Source organism: Camelus dromedarius, chromosome 1 (assembly GCF_036321535.1).
Source record: "Camelus dromedarius isolate mCamDro1 chromosome 1, mCamDro1.pat, whole genome shotgun sequence".
NCBI classification, from domain to species: domain Eukaryota; kingdom Metazoa; phylum Chordata; class Mammalia; order Artiodactyla; family Camelidae; genus Camelus; species Camelus dromedarius.
Genome location: NC_087436.1, coordinates 6,510,485 through 6,528,258, shown reverse-complemented (window position 1 = coordinate 6,528,258; position 17,774 = coordinate 6,510,485). Strand labels below are relative to the sequence as shown.

Genomic DNA, 17,774 nt, shown 5'->3' with positions numbered 1-17,774 from the left:
CGTCTGCACCAAATGTTAGTTATAATTGAGTTTAATGGAAAAGTGGGTTAGACACACCAATCTGAATTCTAGAGAGGGCATCACTCTCCTCTGCACGCTCAGACTCCCTGGCATTGGCATTGTGGAGGTGGGGGGCAGGGGGTGTCAAGGGATGAGGTCTGGGTGGGAATGGGAGAGGTTCGAGTCCCTCAAATGCACTCCATGCTTTGTTACGGTGCTACATTAGGGTTTCCTCAGTTTCCCAGGATTCTCCTTGAGAGGAGAGTTCTGTGATTAAATATCCTTGGGAAATGCTTCATCCTGTGGTCCCCCTTTGGAATTGATAATGCATGCTAGTATGAGGACAGGGAACTCAGGCTTAAAGAAATATCTTTAAAGTTTGTGTAACCCTGTTTATATGACACCTTTGACCACATTTTGGGAAGTGTTTGCTTTTGCATTTGTACGAGAAATAGCAGGTCCCAGAGGAGTGGTTTTCAAAGTGCAGATTCAGGGCAGGTAGTATCGGCATCATGTGGGGACTTCAAAGAAAAGCAAATTCTTGGGCCCCATGCCAGGGGCTTTTAATTAGGAACTCTGTAGAAGGGGCCCGCATTCTGTGTTTTAACAAGCCCTCCAGCCACCCTGACTCCTACTCAGGTTTGAAAATCACTGCTCCGGACTAACTGATTACTTTCCAGGTGTGCTGAATTCGGTAATAAAATTGTCTGCATTGGGAAGGGGATCATTTCAAAATTTTAACAGGTGTGACATTCATCTATGGGTTAAAACGCTAGTTTCTGGGCTCCACCCCGCCCTGCCCCGCAGCCTACCCGCCCCATCAGGGATCAGTGTTTCTGGGGGTGGGGAGCAGGACCCGGCTTCTCTCCAGCCGGCAGGAGGCTGCTATGCCTCCCAGACATTCACCGTTCCCGGGTTCCTTCGAGGTTTGGATTTTGAATATTCAGAAGCCGAGGAACTTGTTCCTCTGTCACATGCCTCTGTAAGAGAGGATGCCGTGAGGCTGTGTGTGAAAGGGTCTGCACTTTTATCAGAATGAAGGCATACATCCTATTGCTGATTGATGAATGAATGAATAGGTGGTTAATTTCTAATTGGATTGACGCGCAGCGGAGGTATTAACTCGGTTCTCAGCACCTATTCCGGGGACACAGTGAGTGGAGCATGTTTTTCTCAGAAGGTAACGGTCCCCAGAGTAGAGGTGCCCTGGGCCATCAGAAGAGGCCCTGGGGTGTCGCCTGGCCTGGCAGAAAAGTCATCAAACCCGTAGTGTGAGAGCTCCTTGAATCTGAGTGACAGCAGTCGTCTGCTGGACAGAATGCATATGCCTCTTTCTGGTTCTTAGTACCTTTAGAGGCAACTCTTTGAAGAAGTGGAAGGTGTAACATTATCCTGGGCATATTTTAAAGGCAATCAGGGCCAATACAGAAACTTCCTTTTGTGCCTATTCTGTAGGGAGCCTTCTGTGTTGGAAGTCTTTGTGCCGTGAACTCAAACGTCATTTACGCGTTGCTGGATACAACAGATAAACCTATTGGGGTTAAAATGAGGTTTGTCTTTTATAAAAAAAAAAGCCAAGGCTCAGCTCCTTAGGTATTTCCAGTGCTATTTTGAGAATAATAAATAGAAAACCAGCCGTTTTTGAACTTACAATGCATAGTTGTGTATTAATACACATATTTATGACCCGTGCTACTTTTCGCCTGTGTTTTTAACCTTAAAAGAGACGAACTGTCACCTTTAATTCTAAAATGAGAACAGCTAAGTTCTACGACAGACTATCTGGCACTGCCTTCATCCTGACAGCTGTGTGAAAAGCTGTATTGAGGAAATGAAAGACCGTTTAGCATTCCAGAATTTTAAATGCAGGTCCAAATCACAATTAAAAGGATCCTTGAATACACTTCAGACAGTCTTACAATCCTATTAAAAAGCATATATCCTCACCATCACACCCATAAAAAATACTGTTTACCTACTACTCAGAGATTATTAGTAAGTGCCAGCCAGTGACAGGCAAATATTCTGGGGTATTAAAGTTTTCTTTCCTTTGCATTCCTTGCACTCAGCCTTTTTCCTATGCAGGAGGCTAGAATTATCCACTTGCATTGCTTTGGGGAAGGGATGACACAGCAGTCTGCAGATAACAAAGGAGTCGAATTCTAAGTATTTGATTGTTTCAGCATTGGCCATAGACGTGGGGGAAAAAAAAAGAGCTGGGCTTTGCTGTTTCTAGACTGGACAGGAGAGCTGGACCAGAGACCCGGAGGGGAAGGGTCTTCCTTCCCTTCCCTCTGCCTGGGCGGAACCAGGGGAAGCCAGAAGCCCCTCACCTTCACTATATCCACAAAGACCTTATTTCCACATTCTAAGGTTCCTGGTGGACATGCATTTTTAGCAGACGCTAACATAATACATCACCCAAAATGTACTATAAGAGGTTTCTGTTTTCCCTGTGGATCAACGAAGTACAGATGTGGAAATAGTGACATCCTCTCCCTATAGGCAAGGCTGTGAGCGTGCAGAGCAGGAGTGATGTTTAGAGCCTCCCGCGGGGAGCCCCTGAACTTGGGTCTTCATGGTAGAGGGATTCAGCCTGCCTCCAGCAGGGGGATGAGGCTGGGCTGGTGTGACCGTGATGGGAGCCTTCTCCATAGAGACATCTGTTTACAATGCAGAAGGAGGGGTGCTAGCACATTCTAATCTGGAAATGCAAACGTTCCTTTTAAATAAAAACCTGGATATAATCAATAAATTCTGTAGCATCTGATAATTTGATGCTATTTTAATATTTCATTTTTACTATTGAGTTAGAACTCAGTTTGAGATGGACAAAAATAATTCATGAACTTGAGTCCTTATCTTTTTGTAACCAGGTTCCTTTGGTATTTACCCAGGCATATTCTCCCAAGTATCTCAGAGTTTTAGCTGGAAAAGTGAGAAGTTCCTCTTTTTTCGATTTGTCACTGTTGGACTAAACACTGCGCATGTGACTGTTAAAGATTTTTTTTTTTTTTTGGCCTCTATTCTGATGGCATCTGTGATAGTTCTGGGTACAGATAAAAAATAGGTTAGTAGCAAAAATGTTTTTTACCAGAGAATTTTGAATTTCTAGACGGCTGTGAGGATTTTATGTTTTATTGTTTCCTGTAAACAAGTTAGTAAAAATAATTTTACTAACTTGTGATCAGATAATTTGTTCTGTGTTGTTTCTACATTTGTGAATTTATTGAATTTTTATAGCTTAACGTATGTAAATTTTTATAAATGCTTAAAGGAATTTTTGAAAAGTTGTTTTTATTTTGAGGGTATTGAATTCAATATCTACCTGTAAGTTCTGTGAGATTGTGCCTTAGGCCTTCATATTGTTACTTATTTTTCTATCTCCTTAATCGATCGTATGCTGAGCTAGGGGTTTTATTGTTGTCGTTTTTCTGTTCTACTTGTACTTCTGCAGCTTTACCTTTTTGAATTTTAAAACTGTTATTTGGTGCATAAAGGTCCTTGAGAGATACAAAAAAAATGTGTTAATGATATATGGCAAAATCATTTGGGAGTTATATCAAACCACGTAATTCAGGGAAAAAATTTGTATATTTCCATATTGAGTTTATCAGTAAGGATCAGATTTGTGAAAATGCTGCAGTCAGTTTTGACCAGGACTCCCCTAGTCTGGAGTCCAATCAAATGTAAACGATTCCTGTGATAGAATGAAAAAGATGTCAGCTCCAGAGTAATAGACTATGTATTGCCCAAATATTTTAGAAGGAAAATGATCTCTGTGAATTCAGATAGAAACTTTAATCGAGCTTTAATCAAACTTGATTAAAACTTCTCCTTGCATTGTGTCCATGAAAAATGTTCAATGATTTTGATGTCTTATGTTTTTGTTTGAGATATTTTATTTTTTAATATTTAATATGATTTTATTTTTTATGGATTTTCAAAGAGAACTGGAAACGTAAGACTACTTGTTTCGAATGTTTGTGATGATACAAAACTAACAGTTCTTTCTAAATATAATGAGTTTATATTATAGGTCAGTACATGGGGAGTCAGTTTAATTTATTTGATGGCATTTCATTTTTTAGTGACTTCCTTAAATTTTATTACCGCTGTTTCCATTTGACTTATTTCTCCACTTCTATAATTATTATTAGTGTCAATATTTAAATAGTTTAAGGGAATAAGGAAGAGGGTTTTGGAGCTATTTTTCTAAAAGGTCTAATTAAGAACAAAGTTCCCCGTTTCAGAAAAAAGGTTTTTTATTTGACAACATACTAAGCTGTAAATGATCACTCTTAAAGAGATTTTTAGCTGTGCGTTCTTCTTTTATTTATGTCTAAGATATTGTATTTTATATGACTGCAAATATATTTAATGTTGCTTATTCAAATATGCGTGAAGGTTACATATTCTGAAAAGGGTCAACTTTCTGACTTAATTTAATAAGCATCAAACCAAATTTAAATATGGATGTCTTAAAAATGAACAGCCCAGGGAGCATAAATTATCCAGATACTATAAAAAGAAGGAAAAAAGCACATCTGGTGAAGGAAATTAAAGCAATGAGAAGCCAGAAGAAATAACTACATCTAATACTTTGTATCACCTGGACTGTGCAGGCGGCGTGAAATTCTGACATCGTTTCCGGGAAGTTCCAGTCTCCTGCCGCACAGACAGCAGCAGCATCTCAGCTGCGCATCTCTGAGGCTTTGGGCACAGCTCCCTCTTTTGGTATTTGCAGCTAGTAGAGTGTCAGTTCTTCTTACAGAAACTAAACAATTTGATAATAATGGAGTCTGTTATTGAGTTGTATGAGCAGGTTAGAATGCTGGCACGCCACGTTGAAATCCTGATTCCAGTTTATTTCTGCTGTGGCTACTGGGTCGTGTGCCCTCCTTATTTTCTCCTCACTCGGGCTTGGGTCAGCGGTTCTCAATGTCTAGCGTGCCCCTCTTTACCCTTTCTTGTTTACTGAAGTATAGCTGATTTACAATGAATGTTAGCGTCTGGTGTACAGTATGGTGATGCAATTATATATATTTCCCTTTTCATATTCTTTTCCATTACTGTTTATTACAGGATATTGAATATATTCCCTGTGCTGTACAATAGAACCTTATTGTTTATCTGTTTTATATACAGTAGTTAGTATCTGCTAATCCCAAGCTCCTAATTTATCTCTCCTCCATCCCCTTTCCCCTTCCAGTAACCATGTTTGTTTTCTATGTCTGAGTCTGTTTCTGTTCTCTAAATAAGTTCATTTGTGTCTTTTTTTAAGATTCCATATAGAAGTGATGTCATATGGTATTTGTTTTTCTCTGTCTGACTTATTTCACTTAGAATGATGATCTCCAGCTCCATCTATGCTGCTGCACATAGCCTTATTTCATTCATTTTTATGGCAGAGTAGTATTCCATTGTACATATATACCACAACTTCTTTATCCAGTCATCTGTTGATGGACATTTAGGTTTCCATGTCTCGGCTATTGTCAGTAGTGCTGCTGTGAACATTGAGGTGTGTGTGTCTTTTCCAATTAAAGTTCCCTTTGGATATATGCCCAGGAGTGGGCTTGCCGGATTATATGGCAACTCTACTTTTAGTTTTTAGAGGAACATCCATACTGTCCTCCATAGTCGTTGTACCAATTTACACTCCCACCAACAGTGTAGAAGTTTTCCTTTTCTCCACACCCTCTCCAGCATCTATTATTTGTGGACATTTTAATGATGGCTGTTCTGACCAGTGTGAGGTGGTAACTTCATCATAGTTTTGATTTGTATTTCTCTAATATTTACCAATGCTGAGCATCATTCTAAGTGAAGTAAGTCAGACAGAGAAAGACAAATACCATATGACATATTGGCCATCTGTGTGTCTTCTTTGGAGAAATATTTATTTAGATCTTCTGCCAATTTTTTGATTGGGTGGTTTGTTTGTTTTGATACTGAGTTGTAGGAGCTATTGGTATATTTTGGAAATTAAGCCTTTGTCAGTTGCATCGTTTGCAAATATTTTTCCCAATCAGTAGGTTGTCGTTTCATTTTGTTAATGGTTTCCTTTGTTGTGCAAAAACTGATTAGTTTGAATAGATCCCATTTGTTTATTTTTGCTTTTATTTCTATTGCCTTGGGAGACTGACCTAAGAAAATATTAGTATGATTTATGTCAAAGAATATTTTGCTTATGTTTTCTTCTAGGAGTTTATGGTCATATCTTATATTTAAGTCTTTAAGCCATTTTGAGTTTATTTTTGTGTGTGGTGTGAGGGACTGTTCTAATGTCACTGATGTACATGCTGCTGTCCAGCTTTCCTAACAACACTTGCCAAAGAGACTATCTTTTCTCCATTATATACTCATGCCTCCTTTGTTGAAGATTAATTGGCTGTACGTGTGTAGGTTTATTTCTGGGTTCTTTATTCTGTTCCATCCATCCGTATGTCTGATTTTCTGCCAATACCATGCTGTTCTGATTACTGTAGCTCTGTAGTATTGTCTGAAGTCTGGGAGGGTTATTCCGCCAGCTTTGTTCTTTTTCCTCAGGATTGCTTTGGCAATTCTGGGTCTTTTTATGGTTCCATATAAATTTTAGTATGATTTGTTCTAGTTCTGTGAAAAATGTCCTGGGTAATTTGATTGAGATCCTACTAAATCTGTAGATTGCTTTGTATAGTATGGACATTTTAACAATATTAATTCTTCCAGTCTAAGAGCATGGGATATCTTTCTGTTCTTTTTTTTTTTTAACTCATCTTCCATTTCCTTTATTAGTGTTTTATAGTTTTCAGCGTGTAAGTCATTCACTTCCTTGGTCAGGTTTATTCCTAAATATTTTATTTTTTGATGTGATTTTAAAGGGGATTTTTTTTCACTTTCCCTTTCTGATATTTCATTGTTAGTGTAAAGAAATGCAACAGATTTCTGTATGTTAATCTTGTATCCTGCTGCTTTGCTGAATCTGTGTATCAGTTCTGGTAGTTTTTGTGTGGAGTCTTTGGAGTTTTCTATATATTTCTTTTTCTTGTCTGAGTGCTGTGACTAGGACTTCAAATACTGTGTTGAATAGAAGTGGTGAAAGTGGGCATCCTTGTCTTGTTCCAGATTTTAGCAGGAAGGTTTTCAGCTTTCCACCATTAAATATGATGTTGGCTGTGAGTTTGTCATAAAAGATTTTTATTGTGTTGAGATATGTGCCCTCTATACCCACATTGGTAAGAGTTTTTTAAATCATACATGGATGCTGAATTTTATCAAATACTTTTTCTGCATCTATTGAGATGATCATGTGGTTTTTGTCCTTTTTTTGTTGATGTGTATCACATTGATTGATTTGCATATGTTGAACCATCCTTGTGACTCTGGGGTGAATCCAATTTGATCGTGGTGTATCATCTTTTTTTAAAACTTTTTAATTTATCTATTTTTATTGAAGTATGATCTTTTTTATGTGTTGTTAGATTCAGTTCGCTAATATTTTGTTGAGAATTTTGCATCTATATTCATCAAAGATACTGGTCTGTAATTTTCTTTTTTGGTGGTGTCTTTGTCTGGCTTTGGCATCAGGGTGGTAGTGGCTTCATAGAATGAGTTTGGGAGTGTTCCCTCCTCTTCAGTCTTTTGAAAGAGTTTGAGAAGAATCAGTGTAAGCTTTTCTTTGTATGTTTGGTAGAATTCCATAGTGAAGCCATCTGGTCCTGGACTTTTATTTGCAGGGAATTTTTTTAAATTACAGATTCTATTTCACTTCTAGTGATCACTGTGTTCAAATTATCTATTTCTTTTTGATTCAGTTTGGTAGGCTGCATGTTTCTGGAAAACTTGTCCATTTCTTCTGGGTTGTCCAGTTTGTTGTCATGTAGTTGTTCATTGTATGCTCTTATGTCCTTCTTTGCCTTTCTTTACGAATTTTGTTTTAAAGTCTACTTTGTCTGATATGAGTATTGCTACACTTGGTTTCTTTCCATTTCCATTTTCATGAAATATCTTTTTCTATCCTCTCACTTTCAATCTATATGTGTCCTTCACTCTAAAGAGGGTCTCTTGTAGGCAGCATATTGAAGGCTCTTGTTTTTATTATACAATCTGCCACTCTGTGTCTTTGATTGGAGCATTAGTCCATTGATGTTTATGGTAATTATTGATATATATGTTTGGATTGCCATTTTAAACCTTGTTTTCTGGTTGATTTTGTGTTTCTCCTTTGTTCCTTTCTTTTCCTTTTTGTTTTTCCTTTTGTGGTTTGATAGTTTTCTTTTGTATTATGCTTGTGTTCTCTCTCTCTTTTTTTTTTTTTTTGTGAACCTATTATATGTTTTTGATTTGTGGTTACCCTGTTTTTCAAGTATGTGAACCCATTACTATTCCTGCTTGCTTTAGACTGGTAGTCATATAGGCTCAAACATATTCTATATTCCCCACATTTTGATGTCCTCTCTTATATCTTCATATTTACCTTTTTGCTGTCCATTATAGTTATCATTGCTTTCACAACATTTTTTTTGGTTTTTAAAAATCTGTGTGCTGGCTTATTTAAGTGATTTACTTTCCAATTGTGATTTTTCTCTTTCCTATAGATTCTTGCTTCTTTTCTATTTAGAGAAAATCTTTCAATATTTCTTTTAGGATAGGCTTGGTATTGCTGAACTGTTTCAGTTTCTGCTTGTCTGAGAAATTCTTTCTCTCTCCTTCTATTCTAAATAATAATCTTGCTGGGTGAAGTGTCCTAGGTTACAGGGTTTCCACTTCCAGGACTTTGAATGTATCTTGCTGCTCCCTTCTGGCCTGTAATGTTTCTGTAGAGAAATCAGCTGAGATCCTTATGGGAGGGTCCCTTGTAATTAACTCTATTTTTCTCTGGCTACCTTTGGAATCTTCTTAACTTTTAGTTAGTGTCCATCTGAATGACACGAGGAGCTCACAGAAACACTGCGGAGTCACTGGCTGCATTTCTGATTCAGAAGGGATGGGGCCTGAGAACCTGCATTTCTGACAACTTCCTGGGTGCTGCTGACGGGTTTGGTCCTGAACTACATTTGGAGATCTGCTAGTCTAGTGAATTTCAAGAGAGTTATGTGATTCCAGCATATGAAGACCAGGGACAGTTTACATAATATTTGTTACAAAGATATGTCTTCATAAGAGTGGGTTATGATTTTCCTCATATTTCCAAAATTGGACATGGGACTTTTTTAACTGTTGACAATGGCAAATAAGAAAATTTTTAAATGATCATACTCTTTTTTGTCTAATAAAATTTTGAACATTAATTGCTTTTCAAATACCATGTGTATTTTTAATAATTAGTATTAGTTAATTAAACAAAGTGTTGTTTATTTGCCCATATGTAAGGTATTTATATACACCTGTAGCTAGAAATTGTTATTCAATCCATGCTCTGAATATTTATTTTTCATAAAAGTTAGTGGTCCACACCATTCCCTGCTCATGTCAGAGACCCTGAAGATGACATACAAACAGGACCTTGGGGATAGATTGCTTACACTACCTTGTCTCCGCTTGCTTCATACTTCCCTTAATACCTACAAACTAGGACTTCCCTGGTTTGGAGTCCAATAAAATATAAACAGTTCCTGGCATAGAACTGGAAGCTGTGAATTCCAGAGTAACTTCCAAGTATATAGTCAATAATCTGATCTGCACAGGTTTATTGCATGCCTGGTATATGACAAGTATTTCTGTGCAAGTAATTTATTTAATCCTCATAATGAATGTATTATTCCAATTTCACCAGTAAGGAATGGGATTTAACCCTAAGAAATGATTCACTCAAGTCACAACAGACAGAAAGAGGCACTTCGAAGATCTGAGCCTGAACCTTCTGATGCCTGGTTAAGGAATCTTCCTACAACTTTGTTTCTATTTTAAAAAGAAATCAAAGAAGGTAAAGAAAAGTTATTATTGGTGCAATTATTTTTTTAAACTACTCACAACATACTGATTTTACATGAGTGAATTTGGAGTGCTAATTGGGAGAAATTGATTCCAACTCAGGATGAAACAGTGTTTGTTTGTTTTCTTTTTTTAGATTTCTGTTTTAGCCAATGACAGGAATAAGGAAGCTTTTTGCCTTTTAAACGCTCTAAACCTTTTGCAAAGCTGATAAGATACGGACACTTTTCTCATTGAAAAGGCACATCTACACAAATACACAACATTTTCTAGTTTTCAAGGGATTTACAGAGCCCCCTGAAGAGTTCCTTGATTCTCAAAGAGGCCCCTGACCCTAAGGTAAAGACCACCTTTCTGGGCTGCTGAGCCCAAGTGTGGGGAGGGACGGTGGGAATCTTTTGACAGCTAAGTAAGATTGAAAAGCAACTTCTTGGATTTTTTTTTCCTTTGGAAGTAAAGGTGTTAAAATCTTTGTAACAACTAGCCTACCAACTTAATGAAGTGAGCTAAATAGTAATTAAGATCTCATTTATAAATATTGTGGTGGGCTTGGTTTGAAAGAGGAAAGGACAGAAGACTAGATAAGCATGAAACAGAAGGCAGAGTTGAGAGACATTAAGAGAAGGGACTGGGGATGGTTGGAGAGGAGGAACAGAAGTGGGAGGCAGGTGGAAACGAGACGGAGAGGCAGGGAGGGGCCGGCCTGAGACCTGCAGAGAGGGGACACCCTGGAGCGAGAGGAAGGCAAAGAGGTGGGAGGTAAGAAACAATTATGGAGCGATTCTCCTCCACCCTGATTTTTGTTCCCATTAGGGACGGTTTCCACAGGCATGATGCCCATGTCTGTCATCAGAATTCAATTCTAAGTATAAAGAAATAGACCCTGACATTTTCCCTAGAGTTACATTCTCTCTATTAAAATTCACCAGGATGCAGAGTAATGAATGTGCTTAACAGCCAAATATAGAAATCTACATAATTGATCTCCCCCCAAATAAACCATTTAGGAGATGTGGGAAAGCTTACCCACCTCCTGAATAACTACCCCAGAACCAAGAGGACACACAGACACACACGCACACAGACACACACCCCTACATACACACAACAGTACAAAATCAAGACTGTAGAAAAGTATTTCTTCAATTATCAGCTGCTGTTTCAAGACAATAAGTAGACAGATGAATCATGGTTGCTCCTGGAAATATTTAAATTGCTTAACAGACAGAACTTCCTAAGGTCATGCGGCTGGGAAGCCTGAGTGTCTGGGAGTTAGTGTTTGTGGGAAGAGCAAATATAGCACCAACTGTGGCAGAATTAGCAAGAGTGGCTGCAGTCTGGACTCCCTCTGCCTGAGCTCCTTGCAGTTGACATGGAGGTCCTCTCAGCAGGAGAAGGGGGTGTTTCCCCTGCTGGGACAGGGCTGGCCTGGTGACTTGCTTTGGGAGGGATGTGGTGGCAGTACCAGTGTCCCCAGCTGTTCCAGCCCAGGTCCCAGGCAGGATGCCAAAGCTGACCCTCAGATCACCACCAAGACACTGAGAAAGCCCAGCAGAGGCCAGCAGACTGTGCAGCTGATCTCAGCTGAGCCCAGCCCTGGTGGCCAACCCCCGGAATCCGAGCTAAGCCACTGAACCTGGAACCCAGCCGCAGGTGACTGACAGACCAGCTCGCATTTACAGAGAGGGCGATTATCTGTTGGGTGCTTGGCTCAGCATCTTAGACACAACATCTCAGCGAGTCCTCTGACCAGCTCAGGGATGCAGGCACTCTTAATTATCTCCATCTCATGGAAGACTCCCCAAAACTGATGCCCTGGTCTCTGGAGCCTGATGGCGAAACTCTAATGTGTGTGGCCTCCATCGGAATTTGCTGCTTAGTGGAGCCCAAGAAACTGGGACAGCTGGAAGGATTAGGACATTCTGGAGGGTTCCTCTTGTTACTTGGTCTCTTTAAACTTAGCAGGAAGGCAAGACTTCCCAAACCCTCTTCCCCAAGAAGCTACTTTTGGGGCTGAGTATGCTGTCCTCCCGGGTTCCACTTCCCACTTCCTGTTTCCTGCCACCATTGCAGTTGGTGGGGAGCACGTGTCTCTCTCCAAAAGTGCTGGCAGCTTGAGGGGGAGGTGGTTGGCAGTGGGCAGGACACTTGCATCTTAGTTTTTTGAAAATAAAAACTGTGTAGTATTCAATTATTTTAACAAGATGGGATATATATATATATATATATATATATATATATATTTTTTTTTTTTTTTAAAGAAGAAAACACATATGCATGGCCACCCAAATCAAGGGCCAGTGTAGCTTACTCCTGAGTTACCGCCACCCCCAGAGTCTGTGCTCCAGACCGAGAAGTGTAATTCCTTCAAGGCAGTGTCTTAAAAAGTCTGTGACTCTTGAGGGAGTGATGACAGCGAGGTGTCTCCAGGGCATCAGCTATTTATGCAGCCCTTAGAACTGTTGTTCATCTGTGTCCTCCAAAAATAGTACTTTATTTCCCCATGAGTATGAAATCTCCTTATTTTACATTTATTAGCCAAAGCCCATTTTTTTCCTCCAGTGAGTCAGATCCAGCCAATTCAAGTTCTTTTATACATGTGGGTCTTTTGAGGCTTCAGAAATTTGAACAAAATCCCCACTGAAAGCCAAGTTTTCCCAGATATTTTCATTGGCCAGACGCCCCGCTTGTTGGCTTAATAAGGTCATGAATAGGGCTGTTGGTTAAATGACAGGCCAGCTGGGCTTCCTGTTTCTTGTCCTTGTTAGGAGGTCTCATCTCTCCTTCACGGCTGTAGTGAGCAGGAGGCAGGAAAGCAACAGTGGTTGACACCTGAGTGGCACCTGCTGCTCGCCGGTGCGCTTCTAATTCTTTATGTCTTCCCAAGTCTCTTGTTGTGCCAGCTTCAAACCAGGCAGCCTGGCCCGGGAGCCCGCATTCTGCTTTAAACCATTCTGCGGGTTGAAAACATAACTATGTCCCAAAGCCACCCCTTCCCTGAAATATTGCCTGTGATACTAATACACAAAAGAATGGATATATATATATATATATATATATATATATATATATATATATATATATATATATATACATATATATATATATAAAATTTTTATCGGAGTATAATTGGTTTACAGTGTTGTGTTAGTTTCTGGTGTACAACATAGTGATTTGGTTATACATATATATTCTCTTACAGATTCTTTTCCATTATAGGTTATTACAAGGTACTAAATATAGTTTCCTGTGCTATAAAGTAGGACCCGGTTTGTTTATTTTATATATGGTAGTGGGTATCTGCTAATCCCAAACCCCTAATTTGTTCCTCCCTACCTTTTCCCCTTTGGTAACTATGAGTTTGTTTTCTATGTCTGTAAGTCTGTTTATGTTTTGTAAATAAGTTCATTTGTATCATTTGTTTAGATTCCACATATGTGATATCACATGGTATTTGTTTTTCTTTGCCTGTTCACTAAGTATAATATTCAAGGTCCACCCACGTTACTGCAGATGGCATTATTTCATTCTTTTTATGGCTGAGTAATATTCCATTGTGTGTGTGTATGTGTGTGTGTGTGTGTGTGTGTATACCACATCTTTTTAAAATAAGAATGGATAATGAAATAAATGTAAGATTTCTTAAAGTGCCCTACATTTTGTATTTCAACTTCATTTTCTCTTTTACATTTCTCTTTGTTCTGAGCTGTCTCAGGGACTTAACCTTAATCCTCCCGCCCCTGGTCCTGCCGTGACTCAACCCCCGTCCTTCTGCCCCCGGTCCTGCTGTGACGTTAGCCTGGTCCCCTTGCCCCTGGTCCCCCTGTGATGTGCCCCTGGCCCCCTGGTTCCCCGGGCCCGCGGTGACCAAGGCGCCGCACTCACCGCAGTTGTCCTCGTCCGCCCGGTTCCCGCAGTCGTCCACGCCGTTGCAGTGCAGAAGCTGAGGCAAGCACTTGGTGGTGTTCCCGCAGGGGAAGTAGCCCAGGGCGCACGGGGCATCCTGCCCACTCGTGGGAGCGACTGTGACGAGGGAAGGGGAGAGGGTCACACAAGGCACTGCTGAGACTGCTTCCCCCTCCTCTGCAACTCCGGTCCGCCCGTCCCTGCGGGTGCCGCCCTCCCTACCGCAGCCCCAGCTGCTCCCTCGCCCGACGGCCCCGACTCTCCAAGACCCGCCACCCCCAGTGGGTGTTCTTTTCCGTGTCCCCGGAAGATGCCAGGAGTCTCTTTCCTCTGCCTCTTGTCAGGTTTCCCGCCAGGACTGTCCCCGCCATCCATCTCCTACGAAATTCCTGCCCATACTTTACAGTTGAGCTCAATTCCCCTCTTCTCCAAAAATCTTTTAGCCAGTCATTTAAAAACTCAGGACTTTTTTGCATCCTGACTGTTGGCTCAGAATCAAGGCTCGTCTGGTTCTGGAGGAGGAGGAAGAGGAAGGATGCCAGGACGGCACCCTGCTCGCTCACACATCGGTCGGCTCCTCAGGATGAGGTTCTGTGCCAGACTTTGTGCACAGAGCGCTGAATGAAACAGAGTTCCTGTCCTTTTCACACTGTCTTATTTCTCTTAGTGACAAGCATTAAGGTTCCTCCATGTCTTTTCATGGCTTAGTAACTCATTTCTTTTCACTGCTGAATAATATTCCATTGTCTGAATGTACTAGCATTTATCTATCCATTCACCTAAGGACATCTTGATTGTGTCCAAATTTTGGCAGCTTTGAATAAAGCTCCCAGTAACATCTATGTACAGGTTTTTGTACAGACCGATATAAATTAGCTATGCCATTTTAAAACCTGAGATTTATATAATTTCAAAGATAGATGGTAGAATCCAAGATAATCCTATTGCTTAGTATCCTTACCAAGTTTATAAATCTTTGGGACTTTCAAAAATAATAGTCAATTTTAAAGAAATAAAAACAGAATAGTTTGAATAGTCAATAATGCTTATTGTGTAAAAACATATTTGTGGTCTATCATCGAAACATAAGAAGAATAAAAGTGACTATTTCCTTTGGAAGATACAGTGGGACCTTCTAATAACAGGGAAGTGACATTTCTCATAAGGGAGCAATCCACCTAGGTCAGGTTTTTACTGTGCTTGTTTCATAGCACATAATTTGATGAAGGAAATAGTCAAATCTATGTACTAAGAAGCTTCTTGTAAATAGTGTTCTCACTTGTGAAATTATTTAAAAATTATCAATCTTTTCTCAACACATTGATTAAAGCAAAGTCAAAACAAAGGATTTGTATGCCCCAGGATGTCATTAGTAGAACATCACACATTTCAGAGACCTGAAGTGTGTATCTAAATAAACTGATCTGTGTTGAGACTGACTTTTTTATTTTTATTGATTATTTTAAGAGCAAACTTTAAAAACCAAGGGTTTCAGAAAAATTCTTTGGTGAATTGTCAGCCTTCAGCCACAGTGCCTGTCTGAAGATATTTTAACTAGACATACCTGCCTGTGTTTTCATGCTGCTGTTCTGAAAATTCTTCTCTGAGTAACTTGCTCTTAGGGATATTTTGATTTTATGTACTGTCTTTAAAATTTCTATTTAGAGGCAGATATAGTTCGTTAATGATTGTATCATGAAATTAAGTCCTATATTTTCATAACATTATGATTCAACAAATATTTTTGAAATCTTAAATAGTAAGTGATATCTTTCAAATAAGTTTTTTTTTTTATTTCGAGATGATCTCGAACTTAAAGTTGCAAATATAGTATAAAGAACATTTTCCCCCCATTCTTGAACCATTTGAGATTAAGTTCCTGACCAGATACCCCTAAAAACTTTGGCATGTGTTTCCTGTTAGAAAGAACATTCTCCTATGAGACGGACATTCCCCACATTAGAACCATCAAGATCAGAAAATTGACATTGATATCTTGCTGCCTTTTAAAGCTCAGAACCCATTCAAGTTTCACATATCGCCCCCAAAACATCCTTCATAGTAAAGGATTCAGTTTACAATCACTCCTTGCATTTCCTTGTCACAGTTCTTTAGTTTCCTTTGAACTGAAGTCATTCCTCAGTCTTTCCTCATCTTTCATGACCTTGACACTTCCGAAAATTGCAGGTGAATTACTGTGAATGCTCCTGAATTTTGGTTTATTTCATCATAAGCAGATTTAGGTTATGCAATGGGAGTGTTTTTTTTTTAACTAGGACCATTTATAACTCCTATATGTGTACAGAAATGTTTGCCTAAGTTCTGTTGAAGCTAATATTGCTACAGCTGTAATCCTATGCTTACAAACACTAGTTCAAAATTATTGTGTTCATCAGCTTCGCCTCATTATTTTTATTGATTGGTTATAATAAATACATTTTATAAATATGTTCAGAAGTTTGAAAGCCATCGATCACTTAGCTTGTTTCTTCAGTTACATGCCTTGGCTTTTCTGTCCCCCAAACTCATTATTCTATGTATGACAAGCAGTTGCCTGTTATAGAATTCACATAAATTCAAGGTTTCTCAAACTTTAAAAGTGTATCCCTGGTTTTGATGATCAAATATATTTTATAAATGTGTTTCTGGAGATTCTGATATATTTCTCAAAGAGGTAAACATATACCTTGCAAAAGATTATCTTTTTTAAAAAATATAATTAATTTATAATATATTAATTTCAGATGTACAACATGGTGGTTCAAAATATTTATGGGTCATACTCCATTTAAAGTTATAAAATATTGACTGTATTCCTTATGCTATACAATACATTCTTGTAGCTTATTTATTTTATGCATAGTACTTTGTACCTCTTAACCCCCTACCCCATCTCATCCCTCACTCCTTCTGTCTCCTCACTGAAAACCACTAGTTTGTTCTCTATATCTGTGAGTTCCTTTTTGTTCTGTTATATTCGTTCATTTCACTTTTTAAATTCCACATGTAAGTGATAACATACAGTATTTGTCCTTCTCTGTCTGACTTTTTTCACCAGGCATACTATCCTCTAGGTCCATCCACATTGCTGCAAATGGCAATATTTCATTATATTTTATGGCTGAGTAGTATTCCATTGTATATATGTACCACCTCTTCTTTATCCAGTCATCTGGTGGGGGACACTTAGGTTGCCTCCATGTCTTGGCTATTGTAAATAGTGCTGCTATGAACGTTGGGGTGCATGTATCTTTTCCAATTAGTGTTTTCATTTTCTTCAGATATATACCTAGGAGAGGAATATATGGCTCATAGGGTAGTTCTATTTTTAGTTTTTTGAGGAACCTCCATACTGTTTTGCACAGTAGCTGCATCAAATTACATGCCCACCAACAGTGTAGGAGGGCTCCCTTTTCTCCACATCATCACCAGCATTTGTTATTTGTATTCTTTTTGATGACAGCCATTCTGACAGATACGAGTTGATACCTCATTGTGGTTTTGATTTGCATTTCTCTGATGATTAGTGATGTTGAACATCTTTTCATGTGCCTGCTGGCCATCTCTGAGAATCTCTGTTTAGATGTGTCATTTGGCACTAAATAAAGAAGACTCAATGATTAATGATTTCTGGATGTCAGGCCTAAACAGGGGGAAAAAAAGCCCTTTTCCTCTCTCTGTTTATGTTCCTCTCAGGTGTGAGTGGATTTGCAAACTCACATGCACCAAGCTTTGAAGCACATGGGAAGAAAGACAATGAATTCTTCATTTCAATCCATTTTTTTTTTACTTATTTTAAAATTAAGTTTATTTAGTCCTAAATGCCATAGCAAGCTCTTTTCAGATAAAGATTGAATCAGTGAGATAGAAAAGTTTAAGAAAATGGGATTTAGTGCAAATGTTGGTCGATGTATTTTTAAATAAGTTTTTGAAGGCTTTCTGACCACAAT

The 17,774-nt window shown here is 39.0% G+C and overlaps 1 protein-coding gene across 1 annotated transcript in view; it reads right to left on the bottom strand.

Moving 5' to 3' along the window:
- Positions 1-17,774, bottom strand: part of RXFP1 (relaxin family peptide receptor 1) — a 94,118-nt gene that overhangs the window by 53,361 nt on the left and 22,983 nt on the right. Inside the window, exon 2 of the mRNA XM_031463891.2 lies at positions 13,804-13,941. Coding sequence (XP_031319751.1) covers positions 13,804-13,941 — 138 coding nt within the window. The remainder of the gene's footprint in view (positions 1-13,803; positions 13,942-17,774) is intronic.